General features: G+C 42.3%; 1 protein-coding gene across 2 annotated transcripts in view; it reads right to left on the reverse strand.

Moving 5' to 3' along the window:
- onecut1 (one cut homeobox 1) overlaps positions 1-11302 on the reverse strand; it is a 37605-nt gene extending 26303 nt beyond the window's left edge. Inside the window, exon 1 of one of the 2 annotated variants that reach the window (XM_085154874.1) lies at positions 4362-11302. In XM_085154874.1, coding sequence (XP_085011000.1) covers positions 4362-5427 — 1066 coding nt within the window. In that variant the 5' untranslated portion in view covers positions 5428-11302. The remainder of the gene's footprint in view (positions 1-4361) is intronic. The other variant, XM_085154882.1, reaches the window with a different exon arrangement.
- Between the last annotated feature and the right edge of the window lie 5769 nt (positions 11303-17071).

The following is a 17071-nucleotide window of genomic DNA, read 5'->3' on the forward strand; positions in this document are numbered from 1 at the left end:
CACAATATTAGGCTGGGGAAGGCAGGTTGTAGGTTTCCACTCTAACTCTGCAAAGTCCTCAGTGATGATCACAAGTATTTCAAATGCTAAAATGTTGTTTTATCTTCATAAAAAGTAAAACAGAGGTTTTGTATGTGACAATTTGTATTTTTCCCTTTTGTATCCCGATTGTCAAGACCTGAGACCTGTTCAAAATACAAAAATTACATATTCTGATAACATAGGATTGGGGTCAGGGGTACTTAATCCTCTAGGGACTAAATGTGCTAAACTAATGTGATTATCTAAAGCCAGTCCAAGCCTCTTTACTGTGTAATGTTATACAGAAGTCAATTTGGATCTACTCTGATATGGACTTTTCAGGTCCTATGGATACACAAGCAGTTGAAATTTGTTTTTAGTGATGCCAACGTGAAGAATATTCAGTTGTATCAAGAACCAAATTATACACAAGTTCTTATTTGCATATCTCTTTAATTTCCTTTAATTGCTCGAAACATATATTTTTCTTGTGTTTCATGCTTGCTCTAATAAAATATTAGCCTTCAATGTAAACGATGCACAGCCTGTTTTGAAAGCTTCCTTATGTTTGATGTAGCTTGTGTGTGGTTTGAGTTTGGTGAAATCAAGTAAACTGTCTTTGCTGGTCTAAGCAAATTTTTGGATACTATTTCATATTTCACATTTTTGGATACTAAACCAGTAGAACTGGTAATTGAAAGGTTTTATCAACACCACATTTTTCACAGACACATTTCTATTACGGTTTTTGCATCATTTACTCTGAAAGAATCACACAGCCTGATTGTTGGAAGTAGTGTTATTTTTGTTCAAAACTCCTAATTTCAGATTTTTAAAAAGGTACATGGGATATAATAGCAAAATTAGACTCATAGATCCACACAGACCCTCTTTTGATTCAGGCACCAAAGGTTTCGTGGGTCCAAAAAAAGAGCAATCAGCAGGAAGCATGCCAGAACAATGAGCGCTGTCCACGGTGCTGAAAGCAATGTCCCCCGCAGGTGACGTAGATAAATAAAGAAAATGGCCTGGAGATGATTTTATACTGGAAAAACAAAAACTTGGGAATCCATCTGATAAAAAGTCAAACTTCAGTTAATCTGAACTCTTTGCTACATGGCTACAGCTTTTTTTTTATTAACACCCCAAGCTCCAGTCATTTAAACAGAGAGTGAGGTCAGGCCAGGAGGGGGCAGACGCGGGCTGCTAAGGTGAGACCAAATATGGGCTCACTGGGGAAATTAATGAACAACACATCACAACCACAAAACAATTCTCCGACCAGCACCGATTAATTTTGCAAAGTGCACGGAGCAAACAAACGCATTTCACGAGTCAACCCGAGACAACGTGCTGAAAACAGAAAACTTCGATGAGCCAAATTTAGACACCTTTTCTGAAAAGAGAAGAACAACTACAGTAAGTGTTTCCCTACACTAATAAACTAATAAAATGACTTCCCGTTCTATATTGTAGTAAAGCACTACATATTGTCGTTAAACTCCACTTTATTCCTCTTGTTGTTCTTAGTTTTGATGTATTATCTCCAAATGAAAGCTTAAATAACACTACGCGATACTTTAAAAACGATTAGAATTATAAAATCAAAAGAGGACCTGTCCCCCGCCCCCCGCCGAGATCTCACATGATACATGATTTCTAATTTCAAGCACTTTCTTCAGCATGTGCTAAAGTACAGCGAAGCGGCCTGTTAGCATGACCATAAAGTGGAGTGGGCCTATAATTGTGAGTATGAGCAGCCCGTTGTCTCCAGTACAGGTAAATATTAACAGAGGGCCGGAGCTCCTCGTGTAAGGGTTGCAATAAATCAGCACGAGTGAAGGCCACTCAGACAGCAGGAGCCAGCACAGAGGAGCCCGACCCCGCACGGGAGGCCCGCGAAGACAGGGAGCTTTCCCAGGACCGATGGGAACATAACAACGGCCTCGTTATCGGGCTAATCACACACACACACACACACACACACACACACACACACACACACACACACACACCGCTGCTGCTCCCGGCTAATCATTACAAACACGAGATAACTCCACACACTGAAACAGACTGCACACATAGCGTGTACTGACACAATGTGACGAAAGCCCCGCGTTTCATAACCGTACAGAGAACAACAAACAGACATCTGAGCTGAAAACGTAGCGAAAAGATTTAGCCCAGCGTGTATTTATTTCAAGAATCTACATCCTGATTAAGTGGAAGTAGATAATTATTCACCAAGAATAATGAAAAGAAAAAAAAAAGAATACACAACCAACATCAAGAAAGGTCTATGCAATCATTGCTTCTTTCCACAAAAAAAAAAAAAGTTGTAATGAATTCCTAACTGATGCGCTGTCTGGAGTGGGATCTCTCCTCACTTTTATATTCCATTGTATTCTATTTTATTCTATTCCATTCTACACATACAAATATTCAGATGGGTAATTGAATACGTGGGAAAACGAGAGAAGGCCCAAGATTAATTTCAGAAGCCTAAAATCAATGAACAGATCAAATCTACCTCAGCACAAGATCACATATCCAGTTCACACAGGAACGAACGGATCAATAAAATGGCGCTCAGACTATTTTATTCTGAATTTATTTAATTTTTAACTCTATTTTCCCCCTCTTTCTCCGTTATCCATCTTCTTTATGTGACATTTTCTAAATAAAACTCGCAATTGATATTTTGGTACTTTTTTGGCCAACCCCCCCCCCCCCCCCCCCCCCAAAAAAAAAAAGAATAATAAAAAAAAAATCAACAAAAACAAGAGTTTATACAGTTTAAATATGTTTTTTTTAAGTTAGGTAACATCGACAAAGAAAAATACATCAATAACTGAAGCAGGCCTGTTACATTTTCCCTGCACTGTATGAATATCCATTTCTCTGAAAAATAAAATCAGAGCTTTAACGTTACAAGTCAATATGCTGCTGGTCTGAGTTTAGTTTTAATTATATGCTCATTCCACTAATGATAAAATGATGCAAATGCAATATCAAATATGTGTGTGCTTCAAATATGTGTGTGCTTCAAATATGTGTGTGCTTCAAATATGTGTGTGCTTCACTCATTTTCCACTGATAAAATCTCATCTACAAAACACACACACACACACACACACACATCAGTAGCAGCAGATGGGAAAACTGAAAAATAATCAATTGTGATTACACTGATGTGCACACGCGCGAGCATACACGTGCACAAAAGCGCGCACTTTCCACCGTGTAGCCTCACTTTTCAAAAATCACAAAAGCCCCATTTGTAGGTCATTGATCGGGCCTATAAACGTAAAAAAAATCTATTGGGTCTATGTGAACGCGCACGTGCTATTTGGGCCTCGCTGGGCGCCTTAATTGACTCGTGCGTACCACAGGGACAAATTAATACAGAGGTCTACCAGTTAATTAGAGAAACTTCAACGAAGTCAGGGTTTGTTCACCAGCTAAACACGAACATGTGCTCTTTTCAGTTCTTTTCTGCTGAGGAACTGAAGTCTCTAATTTTGCCAAAGAGAGCTCCAAACGTCTTTACACCAACTAAATAATGCATGACTCCGGCGTCGCTTTGATTCGGTTTATGACAAACTCCCAGGAACACGTGCACACACGCTCTGTGTTTACATCAAGGGCAACTCCAAAAAAAGGAGCTGATCGGTTGCATCTACACCAAAATAAACACGTTCCTAACGATTTCTGGGAGAAGGATCAGTTTACGCACACAGTCCAGCGGTCGATATTTTGAGGTAAAATGACATGAATACTTGTTCCACACAAGCCCCAAAATCAGTGTAGAGACAGAAAAGGGATGCGTATTGATGTCAGGCCAGTCTCTGCACGGTCTTCAGCTCAGTGAAGTTTGTTTTCGGCTCTAATTCATCCTGTTGTTTATCTGACTGTATGTTGAATTTAACCACTCAACATAAATCTACGTTTAAAAAATATATAAGGCCATATCTATAGTAACCAGACCCAACTTTTCCCGATTCCTTCCTAAAGCTGATATCATTTGACTTCCAGCATCTGGAGGCAAGTAGAGAGATTACAAGTTATACATATATTTTAAAGACCTATCCAGCACAGAGGAAACGCCAGTCCTGAATGCGACTCTTATGTGAATTTTAATGTCTTACAGTTGGTTTGCTATATTTTTTCCAGTATAGAAAAAAACAAACTACAAGCCCAGTTTCAATTCCTCTCTCCATTGCTCAGCACAAGATAACATTCAGCGCCAGTGACCTTCTGTGCCAAATTACAGCCATTTGCCGATCGTTTAATTTTCTTTGGAAATCAATGAAAAGATGAAAGCAAAAATTGGGCTTTACCGAGGCTTCGCTCACCTGCGAGCCTGAGCGCACTCATGCGTTGGAACTCAGGCTCCTGCAGCCATTTCCACATGCGGCGGAAGGTTTCTCTGCCGGACTTAAGCTTGGACCAGGGTTTGGGGTTTCGCAGCAAGTCGGACAGGGTCCCTTGGGACCTGCACAGGACCCGCTGGGCAAAGATGGCCTGAGGGATGCTGTAGCGCTTCAGCTCTGTGGTGATCCTCTGCGCCACCTCTTTGGTATTCACCTCCTCCATCTGTCCCCCAGAAACACCACCGCCGCCCCCTTGCTGCCCGGGCCCGGAGGCCTGCTCCCGGCTGTTCCCCAGCACTTGGCCGTGACCCTGCGCGCCAAGGTGGGCGTGCGGATGGTGATGGAGGCCGTTGATTTGTACCATACCAGCTGAGGAGCTCATGTGCTGCTCCGCATGTCTGCTGAGCATGGCCGGATGGTGAGCCTCGAACCCGCTCGGGGTGAGCATCTTCTCACCAGGCATAGCGGCACCAGGATGAGCGTAGGGGGGGATGCCGGCCTGGGACGTGTGTATGCTGGCCAGACCGGAACCGGATAACGGGGAGAGGCTCTGGCCCATGCACGGATCCTTGTGATGATATGCGGGATACAGACTGTTCATAGGCGCCAGACTCCGGTCCTCTCGCATCAGCGTGAAACTGCCGCTGACATTTCCGGGGATCCTCTGGTGCGGGTGCGGGTGAGGATGATGTGGATGGTGGTGGTGATGATGATGGGGAGGAAACTTGTCGGACACGGTGGAGATGGGGGGTAAGGGCTGCAGGGGGGTTAGGGTAGTGTAAGTGCTGCTCGCGCTCATGCCAGGGGGGGCTTCACACATGCTGATGGCTGGATGCAAGTGTCCAGAGTGGCTGGGGTGATAGTCTCCGGTGTCGAGCAGGGTCGCCATGCCCATAGCACGGTGGCTTAAACCCCTAGGGCTCGGACGAGAATGTGGACTGTGGCCACTCAGCAGCTCTCCGTGACCGGACACGGACTCATGGCTCACTCCGTGCAGGTCGCCAATATTCTCCATCGACAGCTGTGCGTTCATGATCCGGGCAGCGCTGTGGACAAACCATCTATCTGACCTACCCCAGTTAGCTGATGTCCAGAAGTCCTCACGTCCAGTAAAAGTTCAAATTTCTTTTGTTGTTGTTTTTTTCTTGCAGTAGCCTCCTTTGCTATTGCCTCTTCTCTGTCCTTACATTCACCTATTTCATTATTCCCCTACCTCGCACGCTGTTTTGCAGAATGAAAACTCCACTTCCGAATCCCCCTTTGCTTGGTAGTTTTTTTTTAAAAAAAAAATAATTACTCTCTTAATTTTCTGATTCTCTTTATAATTCAAGCCCCCCCACCACCAACCAGCTGTCCTTGCGCTCCGGTCGGGTGCCGCGCCATCTCTCTAGCAGTGTGTCTCCAGCCCCTGTTCCACCGCAGCACAGCTCACTGTCTACACATGCGCAAAGGGGACACCCATCTCCACTCGTATTCTCTCTCTTTCTGTCTGTCTCTCTCTCTCTCTTTCAGGCACACGCGTACACACACCGCCCCATTCTCTGACGTCAGGTACCTTATTAAGGAAGGATGGTATGAAAAGCTGCTCACAGCGATTAGAAATATTCAGGACCCTTTAGCTTTTGCTGCAAATGCTAATAATGCTAATGGAGAGAGCGCACATTAAAGCCCTACGAAATCTGCTCATGGATGCTGACTGAGTACACAGCTATATCGTTAATTATCAGCTCTTATTTAGAAAATGTTAAATTCATTAAAGCTGTAATGAGGCTTCACCTTCAGTCCTCCTTAAACTATTAACCGCAAATGAAGTAAACTTCCGGGTTCATATGGAGTTGATTTTTAACCGGTGAGTCTGGGATCCAAAGCCTCCAAAACTCCCAAACAAAACAACAACGACACTTAATTCCTTTCGACGAAGCAGAAACGGTCGCCACAGAAATCAAAGCAGGATGAGTTAATTGTTCCCTAAAAGGCTGTCAATAAAGTCACAGCCTGTATATATTCATAAGCATCAAATACAGCCATTCTTTTATCATTATTATTCAGCTGCCCCAACCCGCCCCCACAACCGTGCCAAATATGTGGCAGTTTAACCAAACGAAGACCGTAGTACCTTTTCTTTTGATAGAAAAAGATGAGCAGATGTGTCTATTGTCCAACTATTAGGCTTAACGAACCAAGCCCAGCATGTGTGCATGAGTGTGCATGTGTGAGTGTGTGGGGGGCATATTTAATCCTTGTGCTTTAGAACTATTTGAGGATATAGTATGGCCATTAAACGTTGATAATAAAAATACAACACCCACATGTTATTTAGTCAATTAAGAACATTTGTTTTTTTATTTGCAGAAACTTCTCAGATATTTACACACGCATACACACACGTGCGCATTCACGGCAGGTGTGTACAATCCAGTCACCACCGATGGAAATCACGTGCTGACACGTAACATGACTACGTGTCCTTGTGTTGTTGTTGATGTTGTGGTGCACTTTGCATGAGTGTCCAACCCCCTCAAACCTGCAGCCTGACAAGAGCCCGCCCCCGCTTACATTTAAGTTATACGTCAAGGGCCGTTTAGCCTAATAGAGCGGTAGCGCAGGGCGTCCTCAGCCGGCCGAGGTGACAGCTTGCAGCGGTCAGTGTCCTTCTGGACCCCCTGCTGAATGAGGGACATGTCAAAGGTGACGCTTCAAGACTCCCAAAGCCAACATCTGCGGGGGGACAGATTAACCTTTCAGACTTTTCCCTGTTATGGACCTGCTAGGGGCCCCGCATCTGTCAGGGCCCCCACAATAGACCCTGCGCTCGGTTGAACGAGTTAAATAAAAGAAAAGAAAGAAAGAAAGAGAGAGAAGTTAAACTGCCTCTGATGTGAAGTCAATGTCAACGGCGTGTGTGTGACGTGTGTCGAGACAAAAGGACACTAATTCCTCGAAGTGTGGCTGTCCAACCGTGCAGACCTGCGGACATAATAGACTTTGGAGGGAGGAAAATAGAGCTGACGACAGGAAAACAAAAAACACTAAATAAAATTATGTTAATTTAACAATAGCACCAACTTATTCCACACTGAGGCATTTGGTTTTATTTCAAGCAGAATTTATTCTAATTTATTTTGATCAAAAATTTAAATACAATTTATTCTGTAAACTAAAAACTCAATTTCTCCCAATAAAACCTTTGATATTTTCGCGTCTGTTTTTATTTTTGATGCGCTCTCCTCGCACAAGCAAACGAGATCCAGCAGGGCTAAGGTTTGGCCTTACTTGGAAGCAAACCTCATCTACACATTCTCATACCGATCGATAGGCTTCTGCCATGTCTGCACGACCTGAGCTGTGTGTTTATGTGTGTTGGCTTTCTGTGGCCATTGTGCCGAGATAGGCCAAACCTTACGAGGCTGTGACATTTGCTTTGCAGAGAATATAAGGGACACGGTTTTCTGAGCACTTCTGAAAGAGGATACATTTCAAGCGGAATTCAATTCAATTAGCACAAAAGAAACAGAAGCAGAGACCAAAGTGTGCCACGGATCCATACATGCGCGGATGAAGAAATACCGGCGAGTTGGAGGGAAAAATATTATATTGATCAAGTCTTATGAAATAGTGCGCGCCAAGGAAAACTTGATCCAGAGAATGGGCACTGAAAGTGCAAAATGTAGGTTTCACACTGATTATTAATCAGGGGCATAATTCCCATGAAGCCCCACAGCAGCATATCCGAGCAGCAACAATATAATGTCTGGCAGAGAGGACGGTGGATCAATATTTCAGCAGCTCTGCAAAATGACACAGCGTTGCAAGCTTTATAGATGCTCAAAATGACAATTACGGCTTGTTTAAGAATAAGCCTTTGCTAAATGGCATCTGGTGGAACTTAACTTTTATAAATGAGCCTACTTGATTTTGAGCAGTTTGGTCATTGACCCTTTGCAATATAACGTCGCATACATTCGGAAACTGAATCATCCTTTTGAAAATAAATCACTTCGCTTTTGTTTTATAGGTTTGAACCCATGAATTGATTTTACTGCTTCACCTCTAAAATCCCGAGATCCATAAATGGGTCCTCCTCTACATTTAGATTTTGTTTTTTTATTTGAATCGGGAATTTAACAGAGGGAAATATATTAAAGCCTAAATATCTGAAAACATATGAACAGATTTCTCCCTTTTTTAAAATGAAAATGTGCATTGCAGCGTTGATGGCTATCCTTTAGAGTAAAAAAGCACAGGCCTTGAAAACACACCACAGCGCGCCAATCAATACTGAATAAAATTATAATTCCTGGAGGGACTCAGGCTAAGGCCTACGATTTGTTATAATAAACCAACCTAAAAATATACGTTTTTTTGCGTAATTTGTTTGTGGGATTTTAGACAGGCTGTAATTATTTTCTCTTTGAATAATGTGATTATTTAAATGAGCAACCGGGTTATTTAAAAAACAAACAAACAAGAACACAAAACAAAAAACAAACGCCGTCTTATGGAAAATTGAAATCGTACTAAAAGTGTAGAAATTACGTTAGTTTAAGGCAGTAGGCCAGCTTTATTCTGAGGTTGAAAAGAAAAATAATAATTAAAATAAAAACAGGTCACATGAATAACATAATACAGCCTGGTAGGAAATGGTAAACTTACATGAAATGAAGCTAAAGAGCGAGCTAAAGATTTAAAGATCTTTGAAGATCATTTTAAGAAGTTTTTGTTGAAAGTTTTTTTTTTCTTTCCTCCCCAATAACCAGAATTTTGGAACACACACGCCTTGGGGCTGTGATGTAAAATGGCTTAAAATTTCACCCCAGATTAAGGAATTTGCTTTTTATTTCCCCACCTAATTATTATAAATGCCTTCATGGCCGAGCAGCAGATGCCGGACCTGCTGCCTTGCTCAGGGGTAACTCAACTGCCTCTTGTGTTATTCCGCGTCACTTGCTCTGATTCGTGCACTCATGTGAAATTAACAAGGCATCACTTTACATTAAGGTGCCCATATGCCGCCCAATTACTCCCTGTAACTTTGGTAAGACTCCAATTATGACAACAAAACCGTGTCAACGATAGCCAAACCAGCCCCACTAAATGTGCGCTTCAAATCCAAATGACCTCGTACACAAACAGGCTGTGTGGCTTTTGGAGGCGACAATAACGAGTTTAGGGAAATTGAAAAACGTCTTCCAAATTTCTGAAATAAATAAATGCAATAAAAAAAACCTGCTTATTGCCGTGTTTTTGTAGCCACAATCTCTCGGCTTTTCCTTTTAACTATTTTAGTTGATCCTAATTATGGTATCTGTACTAATAGCGAATCTGTAAATAGTGTCTTGTATTATTTGCAGTTAACACGTATAAAAGTAGCTCATGAGTAAACAGACTATACAAAGCTGCAGAATACACATTGGCACACTATGTCCTAAATATTTCTATAAACTGCAATTTGAACAAAAGTCTAAACTATTGTCTTCATGTAGATGTATCTGCTGATTTAGAACATTTATAATTTGGGGTTTAATAACTAAGGATTTTATTATTATTAATATCTGCAGCACTGCGTCAGATTTGGAAAAAATCTATGCATTTTATCCATGCATTAACAACAGGAGTGTGGGTATATTTTTCAATAAGAGATTTGACAGCATGCTGGCCAGCTTAACTATCTTTACAGGTGCATCGTTATCATCGCATCTAAATGATCAATTTCTCTTTAGAAATTCAAATTAATGCGAACTGTGTGTGCAACCAAAAACGTCTGAATTCTGAAATATTTATGCGTGTGTTGCTGGGTACATTGCCTCACGAACTCGTAACTATTGGGACTTATTTTCTGATGTTTTAGATAAAATTTGAGAAACGAAGTCGAATTTCAAGCAGTTTCAGTTAATTATGAAGCAAACCGGTAATATCGGCCACGCAGTGCGGAAATTGTATTATTTTAAGTAAAGTTAAACCAACATTTAACTAGGAAAAGACCATTTTAATTGATGCCCTTGTGTAGATACTATAGACTGAAATGTGGAGCAGCTGCTTTAAGTTTGTGCGCATATGCGCCAGAGAAACACTCAGCTTGTGTGCGTCAGATTCGGAAAGCACTCTTTTTTCCCCACATCTCTTCTCAACAGGGTGCCAGTCTTCAAATGTGTGCATTTAAACTCTTCTTCTTCTTCTGCGTCACACATAAACACAGACACGCACGGCCAACGCACGCACGCACACACTGTAGTTCCAGACTTTAACGCAGGATCCTATTCTGTCATGCATCTTTATCATCCTTCCAGCTCACTGCCTTACAGAAGCGCACAGAACGACAGAGCCTCAACATCAATTTACATAAGCTCTTTAACTCCAACATGCGAGCTGCAAAAAGCTGAGGATGCGCTGGCATCCTCGCGTCTCCTCCATCTATGTCCTTCCCGTCCCTTACTCTCCCTCATCCTCCTCCTCCTCCGGCTCTCCAAGCCTCCAGTTTTTCTCCAGAGCTGCCAGAGTCCCAAATCCTGACCGAGGTAAAGATCCTTAGCCGCTGCATGCGCCTCGTTTCCAGTCGCAAATTCGTCTCCCCGTACAAAGCCTCTCTTTTCCTGCAGCGATACCGTGCATCTCCCCGTGCTTTTCTCGATGCAGACGCATTTGAATAGCTGGCCGGTGTTGTTATGGATCCGTGCGCACTGAAAGAGAATCAGTATGCAAATTGTTTCAGTATCAATCGAAAGGTTCGATCCGCCTGAGCGTCAGCCCCTTTGGCACGAGAAGCTCCTTCGCTGCATAAATGTTTATAATGATCCCATATATTAACCCACAGTCAGATGAGAGAACAAACTGCAATATTATTAAGACGCTGATCAAATATTTTTTTCAGGATAAAAAAAGGGAAATTTAAGGAAGCAGACGGAGCCTCCATGACTAAGACTTAAACAGATTTTATTTGTGAAATACTCCCAAAATAAGTACAATCAGGGTGTATAAGTCCCTCTGAAGCATTTATGGGCTACAATTAATATTCAATCAATACTTATTTTTCTCTTCTCACTCATGCTTATATTTGTGCAAATATATACATATACTTAGAATAAAGAGAGAGAGATTAAAGCATTACAGCACAAGTTTAATCTTTGCAATCTCAAAATAAGCACTTGAAATAATCTACTACAAATATGAGCTAACTACTGTCTTACTTTTTTGGCATCACGTGGTTGGACTGAAATAGCTTTCTGTGGTCTGTCAGTGCGGTCATGTATGGTTTTCTGTCTCTACTATATTCTAATATATACTCTAATATTTCACTAAATCTAACCTGCAGGGCAGAACAGCAGTGCTTTGGGGAAAAAAAACATTATGGAAAAGAAACACGTTTATAACTATGCATTTAAGAGAGAAATTTAAATTGTAAAATAAGTGGGGGGTAAAAATATATGAGCTCTGCAAAGAGGGGAGAAGTGTAGGGAGAGGCAAATAAGACGGTGGAGTAAAGGTGAAGACTTGAGTGGATCTATGAATTCAGGTAATCAAGAGCAGGAGATGGATGATGAAGGAAAAGAGAGGAAGGGGCACTAAAAGGTGAAAGGAAAGGCTATGGTGAGGGCAGAGAGAAGGAGAGTGTGGTCAGGAGGAGATAAAGCATAGAGTCCGTTATCCATCTGTCCCAGGGTTAGAGTTTGGCCAGCTGAGGGGGTCAGGGGTGAAGGGTCAGTGAACCCTGGGCCTGAGGGCCAGTGGTCAGTGCACTGGCAGATACACACCAGAGAGAGGATGGTAAATAAAAAGTGGTGAGGTCCTCATACCATTCTGCTCACAGAGAAATTGTATTCTCAAACAAAATACATTTGGATTGTTTCCATTTACTACATAAGGCGGAAGTCTCCTGTTTCTAAGATTTTTCAAAGAGGTTTTTAGTAACTACGTCCATTACATTGTAATGCAAATTAAGACATAAAAAGGTTACTTAATATTTCATTTTTTGTTGACCAACAACTTTACTTCCAGGTCAATTTAATGGCTATTCTGGAGCTTTCAGTTGTATGACATGATCGTCACCAGCAGCTGGAGTCATGTAATATTTCATTGTTTGAATTTTCATTTTTATATGAGCACTTTAAGGAGTCCTTAATACACATTTTCTTGTATGTATACATCATACATGTGTTTTATGATTTTATTTCACCTTTTAGAAATGTGATTCAAGGCATTCCTTGTGTATTTATATTAACCTTTTCAAAATTAAATAACATGCCATTCTAAACTGTAGACAAAATGCATCTTAATTACTAGTAAGTTTTAAAAGAACATTACTTTCACAACAAAGATGCAAAATATGATTTATTTATGAGAGCTAATTAGTTCCTGTGATTTTAAGTGCAGCAGAAGCAAATGGAGTCCCAGGAAGCTGAAAAGCTCAGAAGTGTAGATCAGTGTTTAAACTTTAATAATGCTTTGAACAGGAATGTCCCTCCTGATCAGTTAAGATCCTCTCAGCCACTTACACTATCGGAAGTGCTATATTTAATAACTAAGCTCCACCTGTTAAAAGCAATGTGTGTGCAGCACACAGTGTGTGCAGATTTAACAAGGTGCTCAGTGGTTGGGTCAAGGATTGCTGTCTTTTACTTGTGTCTGAAAATCTATACCATGGAAAGGGGGAGGATTATATATTTCATGTCAACAGCAGACTGTCCTTTTCTTTGTGTGTGCGCGCGTGTGTGTGTTTGGCTGCGAGTGGCTTACCATTGTGCACAATAGGTTTCTGATGGCATGTGCACATCTCTGTGAGGCAGGAAGAAACTGATTTCGTTTTAGAGGATGTGTGCTTTGAACTTTTATATAGAAACTTCTTTATTCCAACTGTAAGCTTGTGGTTTTTATCAAATGTTGTTTAAAGAGAGAAATATAGCAGTTCCTCAATAGTCAGTTGCAGAAAAAGAAAACAACTTCCCTGGAGCAGATTACCAGTGTTAATATCAGGCTGGTCAGAGCCATAATAATCTAGTATGGATATTTATCACAATTTAAAAATCACATGTCTGAAATAATATGGATATGTTTTTTTTTTTAAATAAATAAAATCTTAGATAACTTTTGAATGACAGGGGATTCATTTTTCAATTTGGCTTTCCATGGACCTACAATAGCCATCACAATGCTTCAATTCACAGCCTTCATAGAAATATTGAATTAATACCTTTTTCAACATGAAATTCGAGGCCAAGACTACAATGATTCCAGTAGTGTTTCTTATTATTTTACAGTCCTCTTGTTGACCTTTTCTCCCCCTTTTTATATTATTATTTGTCCTCTTTGCCAAGTAGCAGATTTTGAGCATTTATTTTAAAGTGCCTGAGTGTCATAAAGAAACACGATATTTTTCAGGGTTTGACATTCAGGTGAATCATTAACTTGCAGAGAAGTTCAGTGTGTTGAGCTCACTCTGACTGCTTGCAGGCATGTTGCTTCCATGTCCTCCAGAGTCAGTGCAAATAAATGTTTGAGGATGAAATCAGGTTAATTCGTTTTGTACATTTATCTTGAGCAAAGCGTAGTTATAGGTGAACTGTAATTATGTCTCTGAATATCTGGATATGTAAGTTTGGGGGTTTATTTGAGGGAGGAGGGTGGGGGTGGGAGGAGACTGGTGAGATTAGTAGGGAAAGCGTGGACAATGATAGCTGCATCTAAAAGAGGATTACACAGGTTCATCCTGTCATCATGTACCTACCATTATAGGATTATGAAGGCCACTTCCACCTACTCCATTCAACACTGCAATAATGAAGGGTGAAGCCTTCAGAATAGCTCCACCACACTTGTACATATACAAAACATCAACAAGAAAGGGAACAAAGGCGGTCATGTCCATGTCAGGATTGCAACTTTGAGGTTTATCACATGTTTGGATCGCAGTGTTTAATCCAAGTGTTCGCTCTACATAGGTCACAGCCTAGTTTCTCTGAGAGTCAAGGTGGTGTGAGCAAAGAGATGCAACACTGGAGACAGAAAACACAATTTAATCCCAGACAGGCCCACAAACACATGCAGACAAGTTGAAGCCTGTTACACAACTAAAATGATATTAAGTATAAGTGTTAGGCACACACAAAAGATGAGCAAATGTATGAATGAATGGAGCTATAATTGCCCACTATACTCACACGCATACAACCACCATCTGTATAACAGTGAATACTGATTTGGCACAGTCTCTCATGATATCTATTGTTCATTAGTCATTGTTATCCCGCTTTGATGTAGCTGTAATGGGCTTTCGATGTGTAGACCGGCTCCATAAAGACTCCTGTTTAGTAACGGCTACAGTTTAAATGCTCTTAATGTGCTGCTGAGGTGTGGGGAGGGGCCAGGAGCTGTAAATCACAGAGAAATGGGGGGAAGAGGGGTGGAGGTGAAGAAAGGAGCGATTGGAGAGGAGAGAAAAGAAGAGACGAAAGGAGGGGAGGGAGGAGTGGAGGTTCAGGGACGAGTGTTTGGAATCTGTGTGTGTGCATTCTGACGAGCAGAGAGAACCTCCCTCGAAACTGCAGATGTGTTTACACAGCACAGGTTCACACAGTCACACACGGTCTCTCTCACACACACAAGCACACACAGTTCTCCCCGAGCTCTCACTCCATAGTTAAGGTGTCTCTGTGACACGTGCATGCTTACAGTAAGTTTAGCATTAGGTTCTACAACAGGGGATTGAACTAACGTGTGTGGATGTGTGTGTATGGTCTGTCTTGTTCCCAGTAGGGACAGAGCAAACAGACAGAGGTAGCTATCAGCCTCTCCATTGTATTCATCCAATCACTAATCTTTAATGGTTAAATCATTATCCATCCACCACCTTTTCAAAGGGCCAGGCAAACACTACTGGGCTGTCACAAGGCAGCACCATCCCTTAATATGTTACTGAACCACACAGACTCTATGAGAATTACAATTTGCTGATAACACATGTGCCAAAACACACACTAATATAAGCATGTGCATTACATGTTGTGTAGGTATATGTATACAATACACAAAGAATCAGTGCTGTTGCCATCTCCAGGTCTGAGGGGCTTCCATCACTCCCAGCAGGATATTCGGGCAAATCTAATTGCAGGTAAATGTGCAGTGCTGCTCTCTGTGGCTCCTGTGTGGAAAAGATGGGAGGAGAAGCCCAGCGACATGGTTAGTATTGGTCGGGATGACTGATTGGCCCTGCCCTAACTACATTAGACTGTGGAGAAGTGGCTTGCTCCCTTTCCCTCCCCCCTACTCACTGCTGCTCCTCTGCTCCCTCTCAGCCCCTCTGCTCTTTCGGGGACGGTAGCAGAGGTAGTCAGTGGGGCTTTGTGGAGCTACTACGTGGGTCCGCTGGCTGTGACCCATCCCAGCCGTGGATCCCTGTGTATCAACCTCCAATAGAAAGGCATACGGTTGATTGGAGCCTATTAGCAGCCTGTTGGGCTGGAGGTTGTCCAAGCCCAGTGGAAGGCTCTGCCATCTAAGATCTGATCAGAGGTTATTAGCAGTAAAGAGCCACTGTGGATGAAGGGAGGAGAGACATCATTTACAGGGTCAGAGCTTGGCTGCACAGAGCCGGCTGGGCAGTGCACATACGTAGAAAACATGTGCGTGAAGCTACTCACACGCAAGACAGTAAAGGGCGACTCATTACTCAGTGAGAGCTCAGGTTTCCAGCGTAGACCTCTCCATTAGACCCCCAGTTAGGGAGAAATGAATGGCTGTAGCTTCTCCGCACTCATAAACCATCCAACCATCCACGGCAGGAGAAAATGAGATACAAGTAAAAAAGGAGGGGATCTTAGAGGTAGTGTGTGTGTGTGTGTGGGTGAGCTCAGGGGTCCTTGGGGTCTTTCAGATGGAAATGTCCAGCTGGCTGGCCGTCTGCTGCCTGACCCCTGAGCTCAAGGTCAAAAGCCAGGGCCCCCCAACCAACCGGCCACTGACCAGCATGCACACATACAGTATACACATACAGCCACACACACACACACACACACACACACACACACACACACACACACACACACACACACACACACACACACACACACACACACACACGCAATATCTACACATGTTCACCATGTTTGTGTGTGTATGTATGTGTGTTTTCAGAGAGAGGGAGAGGGAGCTTGCACTCTGCCGTGTGTGTGTAATTGATCATTTAATCTGGCTGACATCATAATCCCCGACGCGTGTTTAACTAACTGGCTGACCAGCAGAGGAGCAGAAGGGCTGAGTAATTATCTCATCTGGATACATTAATAACGAAGCATCACTCACCGTTACCCCGGCTCCATCGGTCCTGAATCAATCACAGAGCGCAGCCAAGTGTGTTTGCATGCGAGAGCGAAAGAGAGAAAGCCAGCGCCTGCATTTGTGTGTATGTATTCTGTGTGTTAGCATGTATGCGTCGTGTACGCATCTATGAGTTTCACCTCTAAGCTGAGTGTCGGCCATCACGCAGCCCCAACTTGCAGCTGCAGCGAGGCAAAATGGACACCGATGCATGTGTGTGCCGGCTTCTGTGCTTCTGCAGTATCACACTGGTGTATAGATTTTTTGAGAAAACCAAAACGCTCAAAAAAATGAACCGCAAATCAACAATATTGGTGGTAAAACAATCAATGAATTCATCGAGAGACGAGAATATGAGAAGGATATGCGGT

The sequence above is a fragment of the Neolamprologus multifasciatus genome, chromosome 1, assembly GCF_963576455.1.
Source record: "Neolamprologus multifasciatus chromosome 1, fNeoMul1.2, whole genome shotgun sequence".
NCBI classification, from domain to species: domain Eukaryota; kingdom Metazoa; phylum Chordata; class Actinopteri; order Cichliformes; family Cichlidae; genus Neolamprologus; species Neolamprologus multifasciatus.